Genomic DNA, 25,890 nt, shown 5'->3' on the forward strand with positions numbered 1-25,890 from the left:
TGTGCCTTTCCTGCTATAGTAAATCAAAAAAAGTGCTCTGCTGTATTAAAAATTACACATTGCCAGATTCTCACTAGGGATGAATGTATCTGTCCTGACACTAAGTTATTGACTCTTTCCCTTCTGCTTTCTCTTCATACATCTGATAATTGTTAATAAATTGATGTCATTTCCTTTGTCTCTTCCACAGCGGCCCAGTCTGGTTACAGTGGTGGAGTGGATCGACTATGAGACGCTAGCTCTTCTGTTTGGCATGGTCAGACTCTTAAGTCAAAGATGTTTTTTGTGTGTTAATTTACTCATATTTCCCTTTGAACAGTCTGGTTTGTAATATTTTGCATGTGAAAACATTATTTAGTACTGCTTTATGTTATATTGACATCTGACTCTTTACTTTCACTTTCTATCTATTTCTTCCGATTTCCTATTTCTTCTAAGTGAAAATGTCAATATAGAATCTTGTCTCTACAGAAACAAATATTTCCTGTAAAGTTTAGTATAACATCTAAGACTGTGCTGCACTAACAAAGATTCATGTAATCTAAGGATAGTTCTAATCAGAGTTTAGCAAAACTAGATTTGAATGAGTAAATCCATATTTAAAATTAAGCAGAGCTCTGTTGCAAAATTAAAGACTAATCTCAGTTTAGTAAATCCAAATTTATTGATATAAACTGAAAGTGAATGGAGTGTAAAAAATATGGAGATACTTGCTTACCCAAATTAAAACAAATGAAGACAAAGAAAAAATAAATTAATAAGAGTGCTGTCAGGACATAGTAACTACTGTATAAAAGACAGGGGAAACTTTTGGCTACTCTGTAACACAATGTTATACTGTTTGTTAGCTAGATGAAACGTAAGAAAAGTCATTGTTTGCTAGCTAGCTAACAAAACTTTATATTGTTTGCTAGCTCGCGTAAAAGTAAAAAAGTAATTTTGTTTGCTAGCTAGCTAAAAACCTGGCTAGCCTAGTTCATGAAGGCTCAGCAGAGAATTATTTTGTTCTGTCCATGTCAAAAAGGCAGCTATTTTAACAGTTAAACTTCCTCAAGTGTTAGTTTAAAAGTTAATACTAGATCACAGTTTAAAGATTTAGAGTAAAAGCTAAACTGAGATTAAAAATGAGGTTTAAGTTGAATCTTTCCTTATTTTAATCTAGTTTAAAAAATGGGCAACATAAATTAAAGTGATTGAAGTGAGTGAAGTAAAGTGATTTATTTCAGGTTTAAAAAATTTTTTTTTGTTGGTTCAACCCAGCCTAAGCATATGTTCAGCCTAAAAATGTACTTTCAGGTACTTTACAGCAGACCACATCTACAACAACATATTCAACTCTTATTATGCACATAAAGGATACTTTTGCCAGATCTGTGATATCTAAATTTCATATTGGTTCATGACCACAGATGGTAGCTTCCTTTGGACAACTTCCACTGTCAACAGCTGCCACTGAAATTCTCATCTCATTCTGAGAAACACAGCAGAGGGAGTTTCTGAAAATATCCAAAACCTAAATCTAATACATTTCCAAGATACTGTTTATTTATATGTGCTGCCATAGTGATTATATAGAACAACTGTGTTGAACTGTTAATGTATGATATAAATTCAGACAAATCATTCATTTAGAGTTTAGAGTTGCTTCCTTTTATCTTCAAAAACACATTTTTTGGTTCTCAGCCTTTGGATTAATTTTGCTGTCATACCGTAATGAGTGTAATAATAATAATAAAGTAAAAGAACATTCTACAATCCTGAAAGTGGAGCACAGTGGAGATAATTTGTCTTACTGACCACCGTCTCTTACGTGAGCACCATCTTGTTGTCTGTGGTAACCACTTTCAGGGTGACATATAATCTTGTTACATAATGGAAAATGGTTGTTTTTGTTCATAAAAATGTGTCCTGTTTCTTCCAGATGGTGCTGGTGGCCATTTTTTCAGAGACTGGCTTCTTTGATTATTGTGCAGTGAAGGTGAGTGATGATAAAATGATGGGTCCCACTACTAACACAGAAAATAACAAAATCACTATGATCGATTGAGAAAATTTGACATTTTGTACATGAAGGCACACCGTACCAAAGTGGTTACTTTAGATTTTATAGATCCTGAGTGACAATTCTGTGAAAATAGCTGCCCACTTGTGTTTTAAAGTCAGCAACAGGCTTTGAGGTATTTCTGAAAATAGCACTGATACATGACATGCCTGTAGATTTTAATATTGACTTATCTGACATGACAAATATTTGAGATGACCATTGTGATATAAGGTGACCTAATATGTTTTGATGCCTATGTTTACATCCTGACTCAAAGGTACAGCATTGCAACAGGCTGACAAGAATGACATTTGTTTTGTGGGAAAGATCAGAAAACTGGGCTGGTACTGTTTTTTGAAATGAGTCAAATGTGTGTAATACTTTTTTACTGCAACTGCTCTCAATATGAAATAAATGTATTTCCTAGCTTAGTTGTATATTCATACATTTCATCTCTGTAAAGTTAATTTTGCTTAAAGGGACAGTTCACCCCAAAATCAAAAATATAGATTTTTCCCCTGCCCTGTAGTGTTTTTTTTTTTTTTTTTTTTTTTTTTTATATAGTGCTTGTTGCTGAGTGTTGGAGGCATGTAGAGATGTCTGCCTTCTCTTTAATACAATGGAACTGGATGGCACTCAGCTTGTGGTGCTCCAAGCACCGAAAAAATATATTTGAAGAACTTGACAACAATGTGTCTTTCCAGAAATCATGACCTGGTTACTCAAGATAATCTGCAGACCTTATTGTGAGCCATTTCATGTAGGAACTATTTTCTCTCTTAAGATGGATGCAAATGGGGGGAGGGGGGATTTACTAAGTGAAATTGTTATAATATAGGCAAAAGAATATTGTGACTTTCTCCCTACCTAGCAGACATCAATACTAAGCTAGTTATTATTGTTTATATTAACAGTTAACTTGACAATGGCAGGGACAATTATGGAACAGGATTTATTGTGTTATTACAAGTGTGAGCTGCAGTCATCATCGCCACTTTAACATATGAGAGTTCAATCCACTCGACTTATCAACTTCCCTGCATTTCATTTATTCTGTCTGACCAGAAGCAGGGATAACATGTATCCCCACTGGGGATTAAAGATGACATGGTAATGTGAACTCCCCTACCCAATGTGCATCTACTCATGGATGAAAGGGTCATGCTCATGACAGTTGGGATGTAAATATCAACGGCGTCCTCAACTGTACGAGTAGATCCACGCCTCCATTTGCATGCTGATACAGTCGGTGGGTGTGATTTGGTGCTGGATTTCTCAAGTAAATAGGTCGTGATTTTTAGGAAGAAGAGTGCCATCTAATCCTGTTTTTATGCCAAAATTGTGCAGATTTTTTGAACATGGGTAAACCTGCTAAAAATAGATGATTGACCCTTCATATTGCCAGTACACCAATTTGCCCTTCTGTTTATTTCTGGTGTGCCAAGACTCAGCCGGTGTGTGAAGGAGAGCCAAGAGAAAGAGGTTTTAAAAATGTCTTTGCATTTAGCTCTCAGTACTTTCAAATTAATTTCTGTGGTTGAGAATTTTTGTCTTCTATTCTTCACTGTGTCATGTTTGCTTTCAGCTGCAAAGCAGTCATGTGAAGGTACTCCTGATGAAAACGCAGTATTTCTTGATTTTGCTGCTTCATGATAAAAGCTTGTAGATAACAAAATAACCTGGGATGTTTATCACGAAGAATTTATTGGAAGTAAAATGTTTATACATCGTTCAGCCACTTGGCTAAATAGGACTGCTTCATCACCAAATACATTCAAGCAGCTGCAAACTCTGCTGCAACACTGAGGCAAATCATGTAAAGCTGCACATGTGGATGAAAAACAGGCTAAAGAGCTGACAAGCCTTCATTGCTGAAAAGAGGTGAAAATATTGTGTTCACCTGGGAGCGAATGCCGATTGTACCCTTTCCCATTGAATAAAAAAGCCTGATGTTAGCAGTTAGTCCAGTGTAAAAGGGACTGTAGACAGTCATCTCTATGGCCAATATCTCAAAAAGTCAGGGACTAACACCAAAATAATCTAGATGGGTAAAGAGCACCGCAGACCAGAGGAAAATGTGTATTTTTTATTTTGGGTTAACCTGTCCCTCTAAAGTGGATTCTGTTGGCGCTACAGTGAAGATACAGTATAAACATATCCTACAAATAATTAAGGAATACACATTCTCACATTAGTCTATTACTCTGCAGAGGAAGATAAGACTTTCATCCCCTGTACAAGGTCAAGGTTTCCTCCCATCAGAAAAACAGCTCTGGGGTGCTCAGTTTTAATCCTGAATATTCTGGGTGGATGGTGAAGGAGGGCGAATGCCTTTGTCCTTCAGGTACAGTAGCACTCAGACCTGCAGAACAGAGGGATCATGCGGGCTCATGAATTTTAAGTGTGAGTTGGACAAGGGCAGGCACTCCAAATTAAAACACCTTTTCTGAGAACGGCTTAGCAGCTCTGACACATTGTACTCCTCCATACAAAAGGCGGCCATCCTGAGCTACTCTCGTGGGGTTAAGGCTGGTACATTAGCTGTAAAGACTGAGAATGAATCTGTGTTACTAAATATTATATGGTTATTTTTGGAGTCTACATCTTGTATTCATTCTATGCAAATGTAACCATTGAAGTGCTCATTTATGATGTTTCCTTATGACATTTTTGATGCTCTGACAGGCTGAAATGCATCTAAGATTTGTCAGTCCTGAGAAACGTCACTCGGCGGCTGACTCAGTTTTCCTAGATTTTAAATCCATCCTGCAAATGTACTCTGAATGAATAAAGACATCCGCTTAATAGGTTGCTAAGTGCCACTAACATTGACTCATTGTCATATTACTTCTCTCTGCAGGCTTACCAATTATCCAGAGGAAGAGTGTGGCCAATGATCATTATCCTCTGTCTCATCGCTGCCATTCTTTCTGCTTTTCTGGACAACGTGACCACTATGATGCTTTTCACCCCAGTCACCATAAGGTACAGTATAGCGATTTGAAATGTTCATCCAACTGTAATCTATTCCAGCAGAGAGGGTAAGAGGAAGACTATACCCTGGAGAGGTCACCACATAGGTCTACCACTGAGCTTGCAGATTGTTAACACCACCTCTAATTCTCTTCTCCAAGCATGTAGGAGAAACAACGGGGGCACAACACATGCATAACGTGAAAGGCCGTATCTAGAGCCACTGTTTAGTTTCCCTATTCTCATTTACTGTAGAAACATGGCGGTGCAACATGGCGGCCTCCCAGGAGGATGATCTGCTTCCTCTGTAGATATAAAGGGTTCATTTTAATCTAAAAAAAACCCCACAATTATTCTTATTTTAGGTGATTATACACTAATGAAAACATACTTTCATTAAAAAAATATATTCCATTTCTGCCACATTCTGCCAAGACATCATACACTCTGGACCTTTAAATAGTCACATCAGTCAATAGATCATGACCTCCTGACTAAAAAAAAAGGCTGAAGCACACATTTCATCCCTTAAAACCAGAACTACCACACAGAAGCTACGATTTACTCTAGTGTGTTTCTTATAAATCAGTTTCTGTGCCGCCCACCTCCGTCTTTCCCTCATTGTTATTGTCTCTATTTTCTGACCTTGAATCGAGTCCACACAGTAAACCATTATTAAGTTCTCAAAATCACTTTTTCTGCCAGAAGGTCAGAATAATAATGATATTTGACTGAAATTAGACACCGGATAAACATAATACAGATCCGGGCAAAACTGTGCTCTAATTTGTTCCCCGGCTGCAATGTTAAAGGACCAATGCTTTTTATCTCCCAGTATCCTTTTTATATTGCTGCATTTATTTCTGTCTACCCGTCGCAATCTAATCGGGGCTAAAGGGCTTTTCTGTCTCTATCTGATTTTGCAGGTTGTGTGAGGTGCTTAATCTAGACCCCAGACATGTCCTGATTGCAGAAGTAATCTTCACCAACATTGGAGGGGCCGCCACAGCTGTCGGAGATCCACCCAATGTGATTATAGTATCAAATCAGGACCTGCGCAAAGAAGTAGGCACTTTCACAGCTCTCTGCCTAAACTTGCACTAATATACTGTAACAGATCGGCTTGGTGTAATCTGACACATGAACCAGACGCTTAGTAGAGCAAACATAATGCTTCTCATGACATGTGTGTAACAGAGAATAATAATAAGATAAAGAGGAAATTGCTGTTTGAGTTGTACAGATGGTGCAGTACTGACAGGTGAGCGACAAATTAACCTGAAATAGATTCACATCACTTCTAGCTTTTTATTGATCTTTTTTTGTGTTACAGATCAACAATTTCCAGAGGGCAATCATTCTTGAAATTGAGGCAGAAATATCAATTTGATTCATGGACTTTATAGCTTAATTACATTTGTGTGTCGTTTCGAGATTCAGAAAAAGTCACAAAGGTCACTGCCATGATCAAAAGATGATTTATAAGCCTTTTCCTCATAAGTTATTGTGTTTGCAATGATGAAGTTGTGTTTGTATTTTTTCATTGCCCTCAAGGCAGTGAAGGATTTTGTACTCAAATTAAGTAATCAAATATATCACAAAGCCACTGCCACTGAAGGGAAACACTTAAAGTGCCAAGCTATCCTATATATATACTGTGTATAATGAACAGCTTTGGCAGCATGGTTGGCTCGTAACTGTTTTGAAAATCTCATCTTATGTCAAGGTGTTTGGCTAATTACGGAAGGAGCAGCGCCGTAATGACAGTAATAAATTCACATTGAGAAACAGGCTGACAGTTACTAATCCAAACAACTCTGCTGTGACAGAAAGGGACAGCAGCAGTACTTTATAGAAGCTAATTAAGCAGCATCTTGATAGGATTCAGCTCCATTCTTTCCTAAATTTTCTTTATTGTTTTGTTGTTTTGATAGTTCACCTTTTGGGAAACTGGTTCTTCTATATATAAAGATTGTGTTAGAAGTTTAAATAGCCCCAACACACCGGTAGCTAGCTGGTGATGAATACTGTTTTGCTGTTTTCGTATAATGTTGAACCAAAAGACACAAAGGAATTTAGAGGTTTGTGGAACTGTAGCGTTATGTTGGTGAAGCCTTTCAGTAGTACGGGGATAAAACTTGGTGACCACAGGTGGCCACCTTCATGGAATATTTGGTGGCCACAGAGGAACTTTTTGTGGGCTTTGTTAAAAGGATACATAAAGGGGATAAATCACCAAAAAAATGAAAAGTCAGTCATTATCTACTCACCCTCATGCCAATTAAAGGTTGGGCTTAGTTTCCTAATCCACGAAACTGCTGGAGTTTCACAGGAAAACAGCGTTGCAGAATCTCTTAAATAATATAAATGAATGGTGACCAGTTTTCAAACAGGAAAACAACAGAAAAAATCACCTCCATACTCCCCTGTGGGATAATCCAAGTCTCTATATATTATATTTGACAGTTGTCAAAAGCAAAATCAGATGGCATAAGCATTCTGCAATCTGTCTGCTCAGAACTAGATAAGCCTATAACACTATTTCTTAAACTTTTTACACTGTGTATGACCATTTTGTATCACCATTATGGCTGATGTTAAAATACAGTGGCACAGGCCTACCTTCCTTAACAACAGACTACTGATGTAAATAGCAGTTTTATTCCTAATAAGAAGATTATTTATTGTCAAAGCCACACTGTATTCAGTGCAGTGATGCACAGTGGCTTAATACCACCACGGTTTAGCTCGTAGCTAATCATGGAAGAAGTATGCACGCTACATGCGTGAATGTGACGATGTAGCAGAAACAAAAATGTTACAGGAAAAACAAAACTTATTTCAAATTGCATTTCAGCAATCTCATAGAATTTTCATTTGACATTTTTAAAATTTATGAGATTCCTCAGTGTACCACTAGATGGCACTCAATTACCACCAGTGGAACATAATTTGAGAATCTAGGCTATACTAGTGTAACAAAGGTCTGTTGCTGTGAGTCTTTGCCCTCTAGTGGTCAAAAATGGCTTAAAGCAGCTTTAACATATGAGCAAACAATAACAATTCATCACACTTGGTCCACACGAGGTGAAGCAACAGGCCATCAAAACATCTCTTCTGTTCTGCCACATTTACTTTGTTCGTATCTACTATTAATTTAAATAGACTTTGCTGTCAATTTAAATATCACTGTTGTCAGGTGAAATTTTTTCGATAACAAAGTCAGAAGATTTTACACAAGCAAACAGTTTAATTTATTGTTACATATAAATTGGTGCTTGACCATGTACTTAAATTTCTCTTTCTGGAGGTTGTTGTCATTCTCCATCTTCTTTTTTGAAGTTATTTTCCTGTTATTAGAACATTAGCGTGGGTAAGTGTAATAACACTTATTAACACCAGCACATATAAATAAAGTGAGAGTGTACTGCCAGCAATGATGTTGTTGCTGCCAGTTTTTCTGAAGCCTTCATATTCCTCATATAAGCTCTGACATTAATACAGACTTTACAGTACATACACACAGTCTACTGGTATTATAGTGCACACACAGACATTTCCAACTAATTTATGGGTATACATTGTGGGTAAATTTAATCATCTGTCTTTGCTGGGTTGTACATCTCTGTTCAGCACAATCTCTCTATGTATTTATACAATTGTGAGTCGTGACCCTTATTTATGTTGATGTGGAGGTGATGAATGGAGATGTAGTGGCAGTGAAACCAATTTATAGTTTTGCTGCTGCCGTCATAAATCACAGGAATTAAAAATGTCAGAACCGTGGAGAAGGAAACTGTTACACCTGCCCAGTGTTACAATGCTTTTACAGTCTGTTTATAGTCAAACATTTCCAAGATTTAACTTAAAATTTGTTCCTCCTCGTTCATCCTTTTGAAAGCATGAATATCACCATGTCATGCAGTTCATACAGTCATTATAAGCAACATAGCTGCTCTAAGAGTCCCCTTGTGTGGTGCATTTAATTATTTCTGACACCTGTGTGAAGTAACCTTTCTAGTGCTTCCCCTTCCTTCCTGTGACTGCACCCCAGCAGCAGCAGCTTACAGTATGTTGTTGTGGCTCCAGCCCTCTATAAGTGGTGTGCTATGGCACACTGGAGAGCCTTTCTTTGGGATTCATGTCTGATTAAACTTGTGAAGGAGACAGAGTCGCCCCTGATGCAATAATGCATGAAACCATGTAACTGAACGCCCAGCTTTCCTGTGTTGGGTGACGTACTGTACATCACACTTGGTTTGAGACCTTTGTCACATCAGTGTTCTTGTACCACCACACTGAGGGTGATGTAAGTGTTTCCCATGTATAGAAAGTATTTTGGCAGACCATTGCTTCTTCCTGAACTGATTTTTAAAGGGACATTTCACCTCCAAATCAGCTCTTAGATCTAGATTGTTTTGATGAAGTTGTTGAGTTTTGGAGATATCAGCTGTGTGGATGTTCGCCTTTTCTTGAATACAATGGAACTAAATGGCACTCCACTTGTAGCACTCAATGCACCAAAAAACATTTTTTAACAACAGAAATAATGACATGGTTACAAAAGATAATCCACAGACCTTGTTATGAGCACTTTATTCTTTCAGCCAAACTTCACCAGCTGTGCATCTACTCATGGACAACAGGCTTGAGCTTGGTGGATGTAAACATTAATGGACCAATGTGTAGGATTTAGCAGCATCTAGAGTTTGGCTTGCAAACATAGATTGTTGCTCTCCCTTTCAAAGTGTGTTGGAGAACTGCTGGTGGCCGCAAAACTGCAGAAAAATGTATATCTGTATCTAGAACCAGTGTTTGGTTTGTCCATTCTAGGCTACTGTAGAAAACTTGCAGAAACTTTGCAGCGCAACATAGCTGCCTCTGTGGAAGAGCACCTGCGTCCTAGAGATAGAAGTTAGAGGTAGATAGAAATGGATTACTCTATGAAAACAAAAATACAGTGATTCTAACTTTCAGGTGATTATTCACCATTGAAAACACACTTCATATTTTGTTTTATTAGCTGCCATATTTTTCCAATAAATCCCTTTACATCTTACACACAGGATCTGTAATGGCTCCTCATTGGATCTGCAGCCTCTCAACCATGAGTAGATGCAAGATAGATAGATGGATAGATAGATGGATGGATGGATGGATGGATGGATGGATGGATGATGATCGGTCACTACAGGTTACATTGCTATGGTACAACAAAACTGTATTAAATATTTGTCTAATTTTGACATTGGGTCTATAGATTTGAATGACTTCAGGCTACACTTGTACATTTTTCTTCTCTGTCACCACATGATATTTTAGAAAACCATTTAGAGCCTAGTTATCCTCTATTGTACAGATGTGACAAAATGATGCCAGTAAACAAAAGTTAAGAAAATTTTATAGCGTTAATCAGAGCAGCCTGTCGCTGTCTGAAAAGGGCAATGACTTGTAGGCTCTTCTCATAACCTTCTCTCTTCTTATACTCAGAGGGTTATAATGCTACATCACTGGAAGACATGACATTTTCCCAGCTGCTTGATGTGACATCTGTTCACTGCGCATGACATTTTAGCCTTTGAGGGTGCAGCAGTATGTGGTCTCCTTCGGTTTACAGTGGCTCCTGTCACACCGGGCTCCCACGGCCCACTGTCCGGTTTGTCTTGGCTCGGTTTCCCAGGTGACAGAACCGCAGGGACACAGCAGCGCGTTCGTTCAGTCATGTCTGGCCCCTGATAAGGACAGCTTGTGTGTGCATGCATGGTTTGCTCGCCTGTTTGTTTGTTTGCAGGCTTGCTTGTTTGTGTCGAGGGGATTTTCGGGAGAAATCCAGAGATAGAAAGAATGGCACAGCTGTGGAGTGTGTGTTTTCTGTCCCTCATCAGTGTCCTTGTATTTGATTTGTTACAGAGCAAGGTAGCATGGCGCATACAAAATCTCTACCTCCTTTTGGTATCATTTTATTGAGGGGACATTGGTGATTCTCCTTGCCAAATGGATCTCCTCCAACCAGGCAGAGGAGTCGTTGACACTGGCTGTGAAATATGAACACACAAGCTCACAGTTTACAGCTGCAAACAGAGATACATTACAGCAGCAAATACACACTCAAAACTTCTTTTTTAGTGGTTTGCCCCCTTGTGTCTTCATACCGAAAAACTGGAATGATTGGAAAAATGTTACGGACTGAGATACGGATAAGGGCTGGGCAATATGGACAAAAACCAAAAATGACGATGTATTATGAAGCAAACGGTGACTCAAAAATCAAGGTATGAACTGAACTATGCCTCAGAAATAGAGATATGAACCAAAATGTGATTCAGAAATAGAGGTGTGAACGAACCATGACTCAAAAATAGATGGATAAACTGAATCATGACTAAAAAAAATAGAGGTATGAACTGAACTGTTGGTCAAAAACCAAGGTATAAACCAAGTTGTGGCTCAAAAATAGAGGTATGAACTGAACCATTAATCTGGATACAATGTAATGTGGATGTAATGACTAAGTGGGTGTAGACAAATAATAGAACAGCTAGAACAGTCTAGTGAGTACAGAAAATTACATCACTTTACTGTAATGCAGGTTTTAAAAACAGAAAAAGACAACACACAGTATAACGATACCTCAAATCTAAGACGATATGTAGTCTCATATCACAATGTAATATTGTCCCATATTGCCCAGCCATAATAAAAATACAAGATATTTAAATTTTTTGTCTTTTTAGTTTTGTTCTATAGTTTCTAGGTAGAGTTTTGATTTATATGAAGCTGACATGAGCAGCAGTCCTTATCTCTTGAGGCTGCCCTGATGGTCACAGCAGACTGAGAGAGCAGGTCTCTATGGAGGCATGAATAAAGGAATGGTCAGAGTTGTACTATATGAATGAGACAGTGAGGAGACAGTGGTGAAATTACATAGTAGGACATGAAGGAGGTCTTTAAGAGCTGTTGAACACCTGTCACAATGTCCTTCATACTCAGACCTGATTGGATACTTGACACCTGTATGTGAGAATAAACACATGCTGGTTTATCCTGCAGCATATTTCATTGTGTCACACCCCCCCCCCCCCCCCCAACCCCTCCCTCCCTTATCTCAGGCTTTTGTTGCAACTTGAAACTACAAATCCTGTAGAGGTCACTATTAACCAGTTTTATCACAAGGAGGAGTAAAGACAGTGTACATCACTCTCAGCCCATACTGCACATCTTTAAAGGTTTTATCGTATAGAAATTGTATGTTATAGATGTCATGCAAGGACACATTTCCAAGGATATGTCTCATAAATTGATGTTATTTCTGCATATATTAGCTCCCAGTTCTGAGGACAACCTCAGCCAGAGGCTGCCTTTTCTTACTCATGCAGGAAGAAAGATGTGCTCCATGCCAAACTAGAGCTCTGTGGACATGAAAAAAACCTTGAGGATGCAATTATCACACAACCTTTTGTATGCAATAATCAAATTCTTTGCTTTTTTATGCTATTCCTGCAGGCTGTTCTCAAATCTAAATGTTTATTGCATATAATGCCACGTAAAGGTGCAGTAACCACTTCTGAAGAAAGATAGTTGATTGTTAGTCTCAGTCCCAGTGTTAAATACTGACGTTCTGGGAAGGAGACTCAGCAGTCATCTGCTATACTGATTGGCCTAAGTCTCCTGTCACATGCTAGATCCTCAAAAGCCTGAAAACAGAGCCAAGAGGAGGGGCAGAAGTCCAGTTTTCACTCAGACCACTTAAAGGGACAGTTCACCCCCCACCCCCCCAAAAAAAGAAGAGTTTTGGAGTTATAGAGGTGTCTGCCTTCTCGCCAATGTAATGGGACCAAATGATGCTCTCCTTGTGGCGCTGAAAGCACCCCCCCCAAAGGAAGAAAAAAAAGAAAGTATCTCTTTTCAAAAATGACCCAGTTACTCTATCAATCCACAGACCCTGTTGTGAGCAGTTTTGTGTAGGAACTATTTTCTTTTTGCAGTAGAATCTACCGGAACTGCTTTCTTTCCTCTAGTAGAAAAGTTCTTTCTACTAGAAAGAAGATTCTCCTGGGAACTGCTCACAACAAAATCTGTGGATTATGCCGAGTAACCAGGTGATAATTTTTGGAAAGAGATGCTGATTTTGATTTTTACAAATGTATTCTCTGGTGCTTTGTGCACCACAAGCTGAGTGCCATTCAGTCCCATTACAGTGGAGACAAGGTAGACATCACTGCAGTCAGTATCTCTAAAACTCAGCAACTGCAGTCCAGGGGAAAAATATAAATTTTTGATTTTGGGGTAACCTGCCCCTTTAAATTACTTCATGATAAAAGGTTATAATGGAACTTTTGCTCAGTGACAACAAACTTAAACTGCCTACCCCAGCTTTAATATACAGTTTGTGCCACTTTACAAATCGTAACACCTCTATTCTGTGCCAAACAGAACTATAATTATTCCAGTGTAATTACACTGTATTACAGTGATATTACATACAGATAGACACCTGCACCTGCTTACATCCTTTTTCTTTGTTTCTGACTGAACAGTTCAGCTGAACTATTCTATTCTATGAACTATTATTCTCACTATATGCTTGTGTCAGTACTACACAGATCATAGTTTGTCATCAAAACTCATGTCTGGACACTACTGTCTGACTGTGCTGTCTGACACATTGTGTTTCTTCGTCTTACAGGGGATTGATTTTGCCAGTTTCACAGGCTACATGTTCCTCGGAATATGCCTTGTCCTCTTCACCTCATTTCCTTTCCTGCGGATGCTCTACTGGAACAAAAAACTCTACAACAAAGAGTCCATTGAAATAGTTGGTGAGTTCAAGTATTTTCTCAACTTTATATGGTTTGAGGTTTTTGTATCATTCTCTAGCTTCCCAGTAGTGTTCCTTACGTATCCCTTATGCTTAAGGATCAAAAGGTTATCTCTCCAAGCCCTTCTAAAAACGTTTTCTCACATTTCTGCATGATGACGTTGCTACATATAAACCCACTGGGTTGAGGGAGGGGAGGTCATTGGTGCTGGAAACTATGTCACCGTTTTTTCCCCTGGCTGAGTGGGAGTTTTCCTTTGAAAAACCCAGAAAAGACAAAGATGGAGTTGCTCTTTAAAAAAACATTTCTTCTCCTGAATCATTTTCTATATAGACCATGATTTGTTTGAAGTGATAGATGGAGACGCCGGGCAGCGGAGCTATCATAAATATGGTGTGTATCATGTACATTTGATTGCTCTGGATGTGGCTCAATCTAAAATCAATTATGGTGGCTTTTGATTATTATTATTATGAAGTGAATTATCCACTAAAGAACATCAGTGCACATACTACCCCCATACTACAGCTACTCACCTTCTCAGGAGATGCATAGAAACTTAATTAACTCTGTGTTATGGCCCCAGCCCTCAACCTCCCACACGCCATGCATACCACTCTCTGAAATGAAGACTTTCCCCCTCCGTCTCAGATGATTTCCACAGCACTGCATTCACAATGTCCTCATCAGACAACCCTGTCATCTCACTTAATAATAACGATGGAAGATCTATCAGTGATCAGTGAAATCCTTGAAAATCCTTTCACTTTAATGTGGTATTTTCAAGGGTTGGAAAATGTTTGGATTTTGGATAAAGTGCTTGAAATTGCTGGTAACTGTAATTATGTTACTTTCATAATAAATCGCTCTTTGACTGAACTTTATCAGAAAGAGCTCATACCTACCTGCCTACCTACCTAAGTTATTTTTCTTTTTGCGTAAAATGATGACGACTCTGACACTGCGTGTGTGGCTACAGTCACACATGCAAAACTTTGTTGTGTTTTCTATAAAATGCTATCACAAAACATAAATTTGATTGTTTATGGCACAAAAACATCTGATTTAATGTGATGAAGAAATGACATGGGGCCCAATCGTTTTGAGCATTTACAGCTTTAAGGTCCTAGAAAATTGCACCTTGAAAATGCTTGAATTTCACTTTGCACAAGGTCTAGGAACCTTGTAAAGTATTTTTTAAAGTTTATAACTAGGTTACAGACACTTTTGGGATTTACAACCCAACTTTAGTCTCAGTAAATGTAGTTATAAATTGGTTTAATTAAAGCACTCCTGGTGAAGTTCAACATCATTTATTTGCTGGAACACTGTCACCTTTTGCTTCTTTCGGCTGCTCGGCTCCCTCAAGAGTCTGATGACTCACCCGTGTCAGGAAAACCCCTTTACTCTTATATTCAGCTGTTAGCTTTGACTAGCTGGCAGTAACAGAATGGCTTCCCTCATCCACAGAGCAGCCTGAGAGCAGTTCAGGACTCCCATCTTGGTTCCAATCTTTTTTTTTTTCCTTAATTGTGCTATTGTGTAAAATATTCAGCCTATCTGTTACAGCACAGCTCTTTTATGCCTCTCCTTAATTATCCATTAACAATAGAAACAATTATTTGGCCATCCCTCCAGACATTCCATTGACCAGAGGTAGAGTAAGATCATTTAATAAGAATAGAAACCACAGGGTGTGTTTAGTTTTGAGAGTAACCATGTCCTCCATCCTAGCACTGCTGCTGTAGATCTTTGTGTACGAGACCCCAGGGATGTAGATAATGGGCAAACTAATAAAAACAGGGATATTTGTGTGAAATTGTTTGCAATTCTTCCAGAAACACAGTCACCTCTTATCAGCGTTTACCCATGACGCTATAGTGTCCCCTCTCCGAGAGAGCCTCAGCAGGGGATCATTAAAAAAGAGACCACCAGACTCCAGTCGTCACCACTGAGCTCCCATTTCTAAAATGAGGCAGACCCACTGTTAGGAGCTGTATTGTCACACTGAGCTGCAGGCAGATTGAAGAAAGCCACTACCGATCACTGCGGCGACTGTTCAATGCCAGCCTGATAGCCCATCTGTAAATCCCACCCTGTGGAGTCTCCTCCACTCCCGCCAACACCGCCTACCTGGGAGAGCGTGCAGCTAAATCAGCTCAAAAGCCCCTGCCACGACTGGTAATTGTGAAGATTCGCTTACAGGAATGTTTTTTTCCTGTGCCAGTTAGATCCTATTAATGTCACCTAGCAACCTTCCTGAAAAAGGATGGCACCTACTGATATCTACACAGGCGTCCAGCTCCCTCAGGCCGGATATCTGCTCCAACATCGGCTGTTCCTCAGCTGGTCAATGTGCCAATCGCCTGGCTGCATTAGTACCTCTATGGGGGCTCGCAGCATATTGACCGCAAACATCTCAATCAGCCTCAGATGTAGGAACCATTACCAACCAACCCCCCCACTGCTACATGCTGCTACTGAGGGCGAGTTCACACCTAAAGGTCTGGGAGGATGATACATTGGGACTCATGCATGAAAAATTATTTTATTTTTGTTCACATCTGTAATTTTTTTTTTTTTTTTGTTAGTACCCAATGATTTTTGGAATTCACCAGTGCTCTTTTAGGTAAGAGAAAATTTTACAAGTGGTCAGTATTTGGGTGGTAAAGAAGGTCTGGTGTGTCTGGATTTGACTTCTCTTATTTTTTCTTTTAATCAGGTATGCGTTCACAAAGGCAAAACTCAAACAGTCTAGAAATTGTCTATTTGTGTGTGGGTATGAATAGGCACATGGCAACCATTCAGCTATTCACTCCGAGTCCCCTTATTTTAGCTATAAAGATCGATAAATCCACTCTTAATGAGAGACTGTGGAGGATGAATGACTTAAGTGCAAGGCTTTCTTGCAGGAGAGCAGGGTTTCAGTCCACCCCTGGACACAAAGATTCAGCACTAGTGTGAAATTACATGTCAGTGATAGCTTTTACATTTTGTCAGTGATTACCAGTTACATTTTAATTATTACTTTTGGTTTTCAGTTGCAGTTTGCGTAGGTTTAGGCAACAAAACTACTTGCTTATGCGAGTATAAATACACACAGTGGCCCCAGAGGCTGGGTGCTTGTTTCTGCTATATACACTTAGTTGCAAATAGCCACATTTGCAATTGCAACCCACATGCAAATAGCATTTGCCAAATTGTAAACATGTCATGTGGTGAATTTTTGTTTATGAGTTATAGATTTGGTGGGTAGAAAGACAACAAATGACCTGAAAATCATCTATCACTGAGCACTGACAGGTCATGTTCATGTTGGATTTGTTGGGGAGCACAATTCAGCAGATTTTAGAAGGCCGTGCATATGACGGGTTTTAAATAATTTAATAATGCAGGCATTTCTTGTGCCGTTATGAGTCCAGATTTGTCCCCTTCCAGTTCAAATTTTGGTAGCAAATGCGCTACTAGTTCCCCAATCACCAAATAGTGTTCACACCAGTTATAAAGAGCTCCCGAGTTGACATGACAGCGGTCTGAGACCGTCCAGGCCGTTGAGTTGGATCAGAAGATGGCTGTTTGGTCTGCACCAGCTCCTGCATTCACACTAAGCCAAACTAACTACACCAAGGGGGTAAACGCTCCAAAGTTTGTTTCAATCGGACTAAACGAAGCTGGTGTCAATGTGCCCTAAGCGTCACTATGTGTTTAACATGCACTAAACAGGGGGCCCTCTCTCTCCTGCTCTGTTTGTCCTGCTCCTCCAGAACTCAAGCACGAGATCCTGGTTTGGAGGCAGACGGCTCAGCGCATTAACCCCGCCAGCCGAGAAGAGACAGCTGTGAAATGCCTCCTGATGCAAAAAGTCCTCAACCTGGAAAGTCTGCTCCGCAAGATGATGAAAACCTTCCAAAGGTTAAAAAAAAACCTCACTGAAAACAGAAATTATATATGTGGTTGTTAAGAATGCTTTTATCGCTCCTCACGGAAACACATTTTCTGTAGTCACATACATGATGAAGATGTTATTGGTGCATATTAGCATTCAGTATTCATCATAACACTGTTGACAAGTTTTGGACTGAGATATCTACTATATGATGTAGCAGTTACGGTGTAAAAACAATTTCATACCACACTGGGAAATACAGAAGTACCATACACAGTGCTCAACAAATATGTAAAAACAGCGCAACATTCAGTATGTATTCATAAACTGGTATTTTGGACACCTTTTCTCATGATTTAAAGGACCACTATGCAGGATTTGGTGGCATCTAATGGTTAGCTCACTCTCCCCTTCCTAGCATGTAGGGCAGGAAGATTTGATTACTTTTTAAAGGTTGCAGATTTGAAAAAAGCGCCACGAAAAGTGTCATGTAAAGTTAGGAATTTAAATGTGTAAAACAATGTGCCTTTATATTGTTTCTCCACTTTATTAGTTTACACAATTGGAAAAGAAACATGACGTAAAAAAGCACAGGAAAAAACAAGGCACATTTGTACTTCTAGATTGAAGTAGCTTGTTGTTGTTGTTAATAAACACAATGTTGCAGATAATCTTTTTCACTCATTTTGACCCTCCTAAATTCCACACAACAGACATAACCAATGAATGGGCTCATAAGATTACTAATACAATGATGAACTTCTAATAAACACCCACAGAGTTAGAATGTTGGCAGGTTGTTTAAATAAAATCACAATGATCTTTGTAAATGATCAAAAGGTGGTTAAACGGCTGAATTTTGGTCTTGAATAGGTCTGGTGTGGGAGAAACTACAGTAGCCATAAAAACCAGACAATCTGCAGCAAAATAGCATTGCCCTTTGTAGATAACCACAATTAAAACACAACAGTTCTTATTTTCAGGTGATTGTACACTGATGAAAACATACTTATGAATATTATCTTCCGATTGTGCCATATTCTGCCAATAAATACACAAATCTTACACATTGATCCTTTAACTGATATTTATTTAAATTTTATTTTAACACTCTAACGCTGTACACTTGTAACACTGATGTTGCTGTGTCTGACAGACAAATCTCTCAAGAGGACAAGAACTGGGAACAAAACATTCAAGAATTGCAAAAGAAGGTAGGCTTTCCTTCTTCACCTCAGACAGATTCCTGTGACTGCGCTGCATCGATGTTATCTTAATAATGAAGCCGGCCTAGTCTTTGAATCTTCACTCAAGACAAATGGCGTCACTTGTATGATAAAGGAATGTATTTCTCTCCTCCACAGCACAGAATAACCGACAAGGTACTCTTGGTGAAGTGTGTGTCCGTCCTTGCTGTGGTGATCTTCATGTTCTTTGTCAACTCCTTCGTTCCCAGCATTCATCTTGATCTCGGTAAGCGCAGCACTATCTCATTATTGCACTGTGTTCGCAGGCCCCGACTGGGTGGTTATAGGTTCTGTCATGTAATTATGAAACACAGCTTCCTCTGTCCTCGCATTTGAAATGAGCCGAAATAATGGGCTGACTAGGAAATGCATCCAACAAATTACATGGATACTGAGCTGCATTTAGACCCATTACATTACATCTATTCACGCGCTGCAATTTCAAACCTGTGTTAAAGAATAATGTTCCTGTAAATCTGCACTTTGATACAAAAGATGTGTTCGGATTTGTGTCCGGTCTCCTTTTGAAAAGTTTCCTGGCAAAGACAGGTGGCAATAACACTGAGTTACACACAAAGATGATAAATGTGAAGATGATAAGATCAGAAATAAGTGACTCAAAAAGCTGTGTAAAACCATCATATAGTTAATTCATAAGACTATGACATCCAGGAATTATCTGACTGCCAAATTAACACATTGGTTTTTTGCATTGCCTTAGAGCTGATATAATCAATACATGTGAAAACAATGGATGAAATAGTTGGGTGGATCGATCGAGGTCCGACTCAGTGTGTATGAGTGTATTTCCGTCATCTACCATGTAGATTTATCTGTTGTGTTTCACCAGCCGACCAATGTAAGCTAGCTTTAGCCTCAGTCTTTTAGCATTACCATTTTATTTTGTATGCAGCTGTTAGGTAACTTAACATTTACACTTTCACAGGGTTCTTGTTTTAAAACGTGCATGATGGAAACGTTAAAATGTCAGCTGAAGACGGACTTCTTGGATGACTCAAGGAGTTAGTACTAGCTTACATTAGCCAGCTACGCTTGTGAAATCTGCTCGTGAGAGTTGGCATTTTAGCCAACAAAATTCACAGTTGTCAGTTGGTCTCTAATGAATCAAAGACCTCGTGTTTCAACAACTGATCCCAATGTCGATGTTTAATCTGCTGCTGTTATCACTGTAAACTGCATATATGCAGTGTTGAGAATGAAAAGCTCGACAGGCATAGCAACAGTAACTACGTTGAGCAATCTTTGCACCCTGTGCTGAATGTCTGCAAACCATTTTGGGTCCTGAACCAAAATTTGGGAAACACTGGTGTAATTCTTAACATTTTATGTAAAATGAAAAAGCTCTAAAAAACACCTATGTCCCAAACATTTTTTTCTGCAGCTGGTGGAGACCAAAACCAAAGATAAAAGGAGAGTGGATATTGGATTATCAATTAGAGTCATCAGGTGGTCATAACACCTTCAAATGGATGCTAATGCTGCTGTGTATCTGCTGGATGTGTGCTGTAATTAGGCTTTAAATCGGCTCACTCGCATATTTTTGGGCATGTTAGTAAATCTGGACATGTGGGTTAGGCTGAGGGTTACATCTTGTCTGTCAGGCGCTTCTGACTACGATGTCTCTGATGTGCGCTCGGCGGATGACCCTAACAGCATCTCATTAACGCTAACACTGTCCCCTAAATGAAGATGGCTGTCTGCACACACACCCCGTCATCTCTCCGCTCGCTGCTGAGGCCACTCAGTCACCAAACATGCTCAGTTAATTACAGGCGCTGCTCAGGTTACCTCTCAGTGACATTTATTAAACGGGAATGACCCCGCAGCAGCGTGTTTTCTATCCCTGCGGAGGGATCGGCGGCTGTCCAAACACGGCTCTCATTAATGCATGCAGGTCACATTCAGGGTTGAGCCATGGCAGCAAGCCCCAGTCTATTCATTCACACGTGTTTAAAAAACTGAACCTCATTAAAATTTCATTAACTTCACACAGTAAGATTTAATTTCAGTCTGATTATTGCCTGGTCATTTGATCTCTCTAATGTGTCTGTGGGTATGAGAGTTACTACTGTGGTTTGGATGAAACTGTATTGATCCCAAAGCAGAAATCAGGAGAGTGTTGCAGCTAAAGTTGTTGAAAAATGCTTAAGTTGGAAAAATAGGAAAACCAGCATCAAGCATTGATTCTTGCACCCGTGGAAAAAAGCAGTAGCATTTCCACCACAAAATATAACCTTAACAATAAATAAAAATCTTCTCCTGCTTCTGACCCAGTGACAGGCATTAAAGGAGCAGTTCACCCAAAAATCAAAAATACGAGATGTCTGTCTTCTCTCCAATATAATGGAACTACATGGCACTAGTCCTGTGGTGCTCGTAGTGCCAAAATATACATTTGAAAAATTCAACAGCAGTGTCTCTGTCCAGAAATCATGACCCAGTTACTCAAAATAATTTACACACGTTGTTGTGAGCAGTTTCATGTAGGAACTACTTTCTCTCTGCAGTAGAATCCACCTGAACTACTTTACTTGAGTTATGTTGAGTAACTGGATCATGATTTCTGGAAAGAGACATTGGAGATTTTTTTGATGCTTTGAGCACCACAGACCGACTGCCATTTAGTCCCATTATATTAGAGAGAAGGCAGAAATTGATACAGCTGATATCTCCAAAACTCTGCAACTCACAGGTCAGGAATAAAAAATGTAATTTTAACTTTTGGGGTGAGCTGTCCATTTAATAATAGCAATATAGAAATAGCAAATCTTCTCACTAGAAATCTTGAGAGCATGTATAGATCATACCGAGGCATCAGTGATAAACTGAGACTGTTTCATAACCAGTTAAAAACTCCTTGTGCTTTAAATTTCAACATTTAGATGACTTAGATAACTCTTTAGTCAAATCTCTGGCAAGGCAAAAGGACACCTGAAACATCAGTTTCTTATCTAACTACATGCTCACAGGAGTACAAGATGCTCGAGCCAGAGCACAAACCTCTTTATCTTTTGGCTCTGGCCTTGTGTTTGTTTACTTTGTTCTGTGAACCTTCTGGAAAACTGCGATGAGACATTCTTCACAGCGCATTTTCGGTCTCAGACACTCTTGTCTTGTGTTTGATAGATGAGTCCATCATAAACTGCTCAGACTTGCCTAAAAACTCTCTTTAATTGGAGAGCTCTTTAGGTTTGTTATCTGCTGCTTGCTCCTGGACGCAGCCTCTGGAAATATCAGTGTAGTGAGGAAACCAAAAGTCAGGTTTTTTGTCATCTGTTGCTTGAAAGAATCATAGAACTTTGCAGTGATTAGTGGGTCGCTTACTGTATTACAAGTTAATTATTTGTTTTTAATTGGATCTATTTGGATCTATGGACTTCTAATAAAAAATGTTTATTCACTAAAAGATTGCTAAAAATCCATATATTTGTTTGATGTCACATACGCCATAATAAGTACATTTAAATGAAGAATGTCATGTCTTTGTCCCAGCTGGGATCAGCATAAGCACTGGCTTTCATTCAGATTTGTCTGGGTGGTTATTGGCATGTTTCTGTGATAAACTCAGAACATGCATTTATTGTTGTGTTGCACAGTCTTTAAAATTAAACCAGGTTTGTGCCAAAGTGCTTTAAAATATAGGCTATACATGAACTGTATGAAAACAGTATTAGTTTGAAGTGGAGACAATTATAATAAAGTACTCTGTTGGCAACTCTAACCTAGCTACAATATTAACAAAACAAACCCCTTATAAAACATGCTATGAAGTCCAAATGAATCATCTTTGTAAATTGATTTTCAGTGTTCAGTATATATCCTTTTACATCCATTTAGTTATATATCAATTGGCCATGTTCCTGTTGCCTAATTGTTCATACTGGTTGGCCATTTCCAGCAAACCTTGGCCTACAATTACCCCCAAAATTGTCTGTCTCATTATCTAGAAATTAAAGTCAATACTGGAGAACCAAATCGTCTCTTAAAAAGCAAATTTACAGCACACCAGTTACTGGTAGAGACTACCAGGAACACCTCAGCAGCTCCTGAACACAAACATGCCGTGAAGCTGCACAAACGTTGAGTCTCTCTTTCAGTCTTATCAGTCTCTCTGTCTCCAATCTTCCCTCTGCCACTCTTCTTTTTTGTGTCCTGCCATTGTTCTTCTTTCTTTCTTCACTAATTCTCATCAGTTGTGAAATTATTTCCCCAAAGGCCTTGGCCAAGGCAATTACTGGTGCTCACCTGTTTAATCAAATTCTCTCCAAGTGGATGCACACACTCTCCCCTCTTTCAAAAACACTGACTGGTGCCAGCTTTTGTCTTCCTGACTCGAATGTGTTGAAATGACATTTTTTGCGATAATGAATGCTTCATCAGACCCACCAAGACAGACCAAGCACTTCGTTCATTTGTTTCTAACAAGTGCCACTTCATGGTAGGGTCTGTTTATTAGATTATAGTGACGGCATGCACTGAAAACTCCTCAGCATCATCCACGCACATCTGTTTTAGATAGGACTTCCCCCGACTAAAGATTTTCCTACTCATCCAGTTGTCAACTAAGCTAGCTGTCACATGTTCATGATATTAATGTAATTATTTAATATATATATTTGGGGAAAAAATATGAACAGTAGTTGAGACAAGTATTTGTTTGTCCTGTTCGAATTGGGCCATTAATTACACATATAATGTCATTTCAAAGATGCAAGTCAAGAAAGTTGCAGATTGTTGTGGGTTTGTCGTAGTTGTAAAGCCACTCAGTGAACTACATCTCTCGCCTCGCACAATACACCAACATCGCTGTCCCTTGTACCATCATTTTATGGGATGTGTTTTATTGATTCCTGGTTCTTAAATCAGCTGAGAAGAGAAAGAAAGAATGAAGGACCCTTTGCTTGTATGACTACATCCTGGCATGAGACACACTGGCATAGCGTCAGTGGCTAACATTAACTTTTGTTATATGTGCTCACAGTCTTATACTTCAACAGTTTTATGACAATGATTTTCTTGACTTGAAAATTTGTATTTTAAATGAACAACATCATAAGTCTAATTCATGACAAATATCAAATTGGATCAAATGATTGTTTGTCTTTGTCCATTGACCGTTGACCCTAGTTTTAGATGTTGATCATTGACTTATACTGGGCAGCAAACATGACATAAAAGAGAAATAAAGCTCTAAGTGTACATAAAAATGCAGTGGTAACATTTAATGAAGGTTGTGTCTTTTTGCAGGTTGTGACTAAAGACAAATCTAAGTGAACAGAGAGCAGATGGGACTCCATTTAGCTCAGTTAATGAACACTTAAACAAGGCTCCTAAGTATCCCCATGTGTGGTGTGCGATATGTCCTCTTGTTATAAACCTGTGAAAATCTGCCTCATTGAGCTCAGTTGGAAAATACCATGAAATAACTTTTATGTATGCGAGAGTGTTTTCTAGCTGTAAAGGGAGATCTCGGATGACGTTTCTCTCTCTTTCAGGTTGGATCGCTATCCTGGGCGCACTGTGGCTTTTGGTCCTGGCCGACATCCAGGATTTCGAGATCATCTTGCACCGGGTGGAGTGGGCCACACTGCTGTTCTTTGCCGGTCTCTTTGTTTTGATGGAGGTATTTAACGCACTGACTGAAAGCCTGTTTATATTTTGTCAAGAGATTTCAAACCTCACACAAAAAAGTGGAGATCTGATGCCAACAACAACTTTTGCTGAGAGCCTCCAATTGTTGCATGAGGTAATTATAACAAATAAAAAGTGAGCCAGAACTGGGATAAATGTAGGTTTGGCTCCCCTCTGACAAGCCTCCTGAAGAAAACAGCGTCAGTGCTCAGATCTATTGACAGTACACTGGGCAGTGAGCTCACAGTTTGAAAAGTAATTATCTATTTCTTTACCCATGAGCCTCCCTGTGAAAGGAGAAAATGAAAGCATAATGCCAGCGCAATAACTGCTTGTTGTGTGTCTCTTCTGAGTCTTTCAAATGTTGAAAAAAAACAAGACAAAAAAAACAAACAAAACAAAAACAAATGTCAAATCTTTCAAACAAATGTTTAGGCAAAACACAAAATGTGGTTTAGTGGTTAGTTTTATTTAGGAAAAAATAAAAAAAAGAATAGACAAAAATGGCTGAGAATATAAAATTATTATCAAAAAATAATTGTTACACAATATTTATGATCACAACAACCATATAACAATCATATCCACATGCATGTTGTTTGTACAGGTGATGAAAGCCATTCCAAAATTTGGTAGCCCTAAACCTTATCACAAATTGACCTCTGCAAGTGAAAAAATTAGGAGGATGAAGGTCTGACAATTGATGAGTTGAGTAAAAAAGTAATGTGTTCAACATATAACTGAAACTTAAATGTACTAAAAATAAATATAGTAATTCTGCAATACTTAAAGTGGTAGTTTAGTTTTGGAAAGTACAATTATTTTCAAGTCGTTTGTAATATACTATTAGTGTAAAAAAAGTGTATTTAGGTATGCTTACAAAACGTGCACTTTAATCTGAGTTTACTGTAAGCTGTTCTTCAGTGTAATTAGAAAAAGTAGCACTAACAAGGTTAAGTGTGATTATACAGCCGTACACCTGAAGTGTTCGACTTCAGCACATCTACTAGATAAAGTTGAAATTGTGCTTTTCTGCATTGCAACTAAAATATACTGGTTGTTCCAAAATAGCAAACCTCAGCTGAACATTAACACACTCATATAGATAAACATACTGATGGTTAGTCTGACTGCAAGTACACTCAAGTATGCTTGAAATTTAATATACTGATATTTGATCAGGCTAGAATGGATCTGTGAATTTGCTTTAAAGTCACTTTGAACTGCTCAGGAATATTCCCTTCACTTGAATATATTTCATAAATAAAA

The 25,890-nt window shown here is 38.8% G+C and overlaps 1 protein-coding gene across 1 annotated transcript in view; it reads left to right on the plus strand.

The window, feature by feature from the left end:
- oca2 (oculocutaneous albinism II) overlaps window positions 1-25,890 on the plus strand; it is a 71,961-nt gene that overhangs the window by 21,231 nt on the left and 24,840 nt on the right. The window contains exons 11-19 of the mRNA XM_084722561.1: window positions 191-256; window positions 1,922-1,978; window positions 4,905-5,029; window positions 5,944-6,082; window positions 13,704-13,836; window positions 17,601-17,748; window positions 18,879-18,936; window positions 19,087-19,195; window positions 24,486-24,613. Of these exons, the coding sequence (XP_084578687.1) occupies window positions 191-256; window positions 1,922-1,978; window positions 4,905-5,029; window positions 5,944-6,082; window positions 13,704-13,836; window positions 17,601-17,748; window positions 18,879-18,936; window positions 19,087-19,195; window positions 24,486-24,613 (963 nt within the window). The remainder of the gene's footprint in view (window positions 1-190; window positions 257-1,921; window positions 1,979-4,904; window positions 5,030-5,943; window positions 6,083-13,703; window positions 13,837-17,600; window positions 17,749-18,878; window positions 18,937-19,086; window positions 19,196-24,485; window positions 24,614-25,890) is intronic.

Source organism: Lutjanus erythropterus, chromosome 7 (assembly GCF_056507025.1).
Source record: "Lutjanus erythropterus isolate fLutEry1 chromosome 7, fLutEry1.hap2, whole genome shotgun sequence".
NCBI lineage: Eukaryota > Metazoa > Chordata > Actinopteri > Lutjaniformes > Lutjanidae > Lutjanus > Lutjanus erythropterus.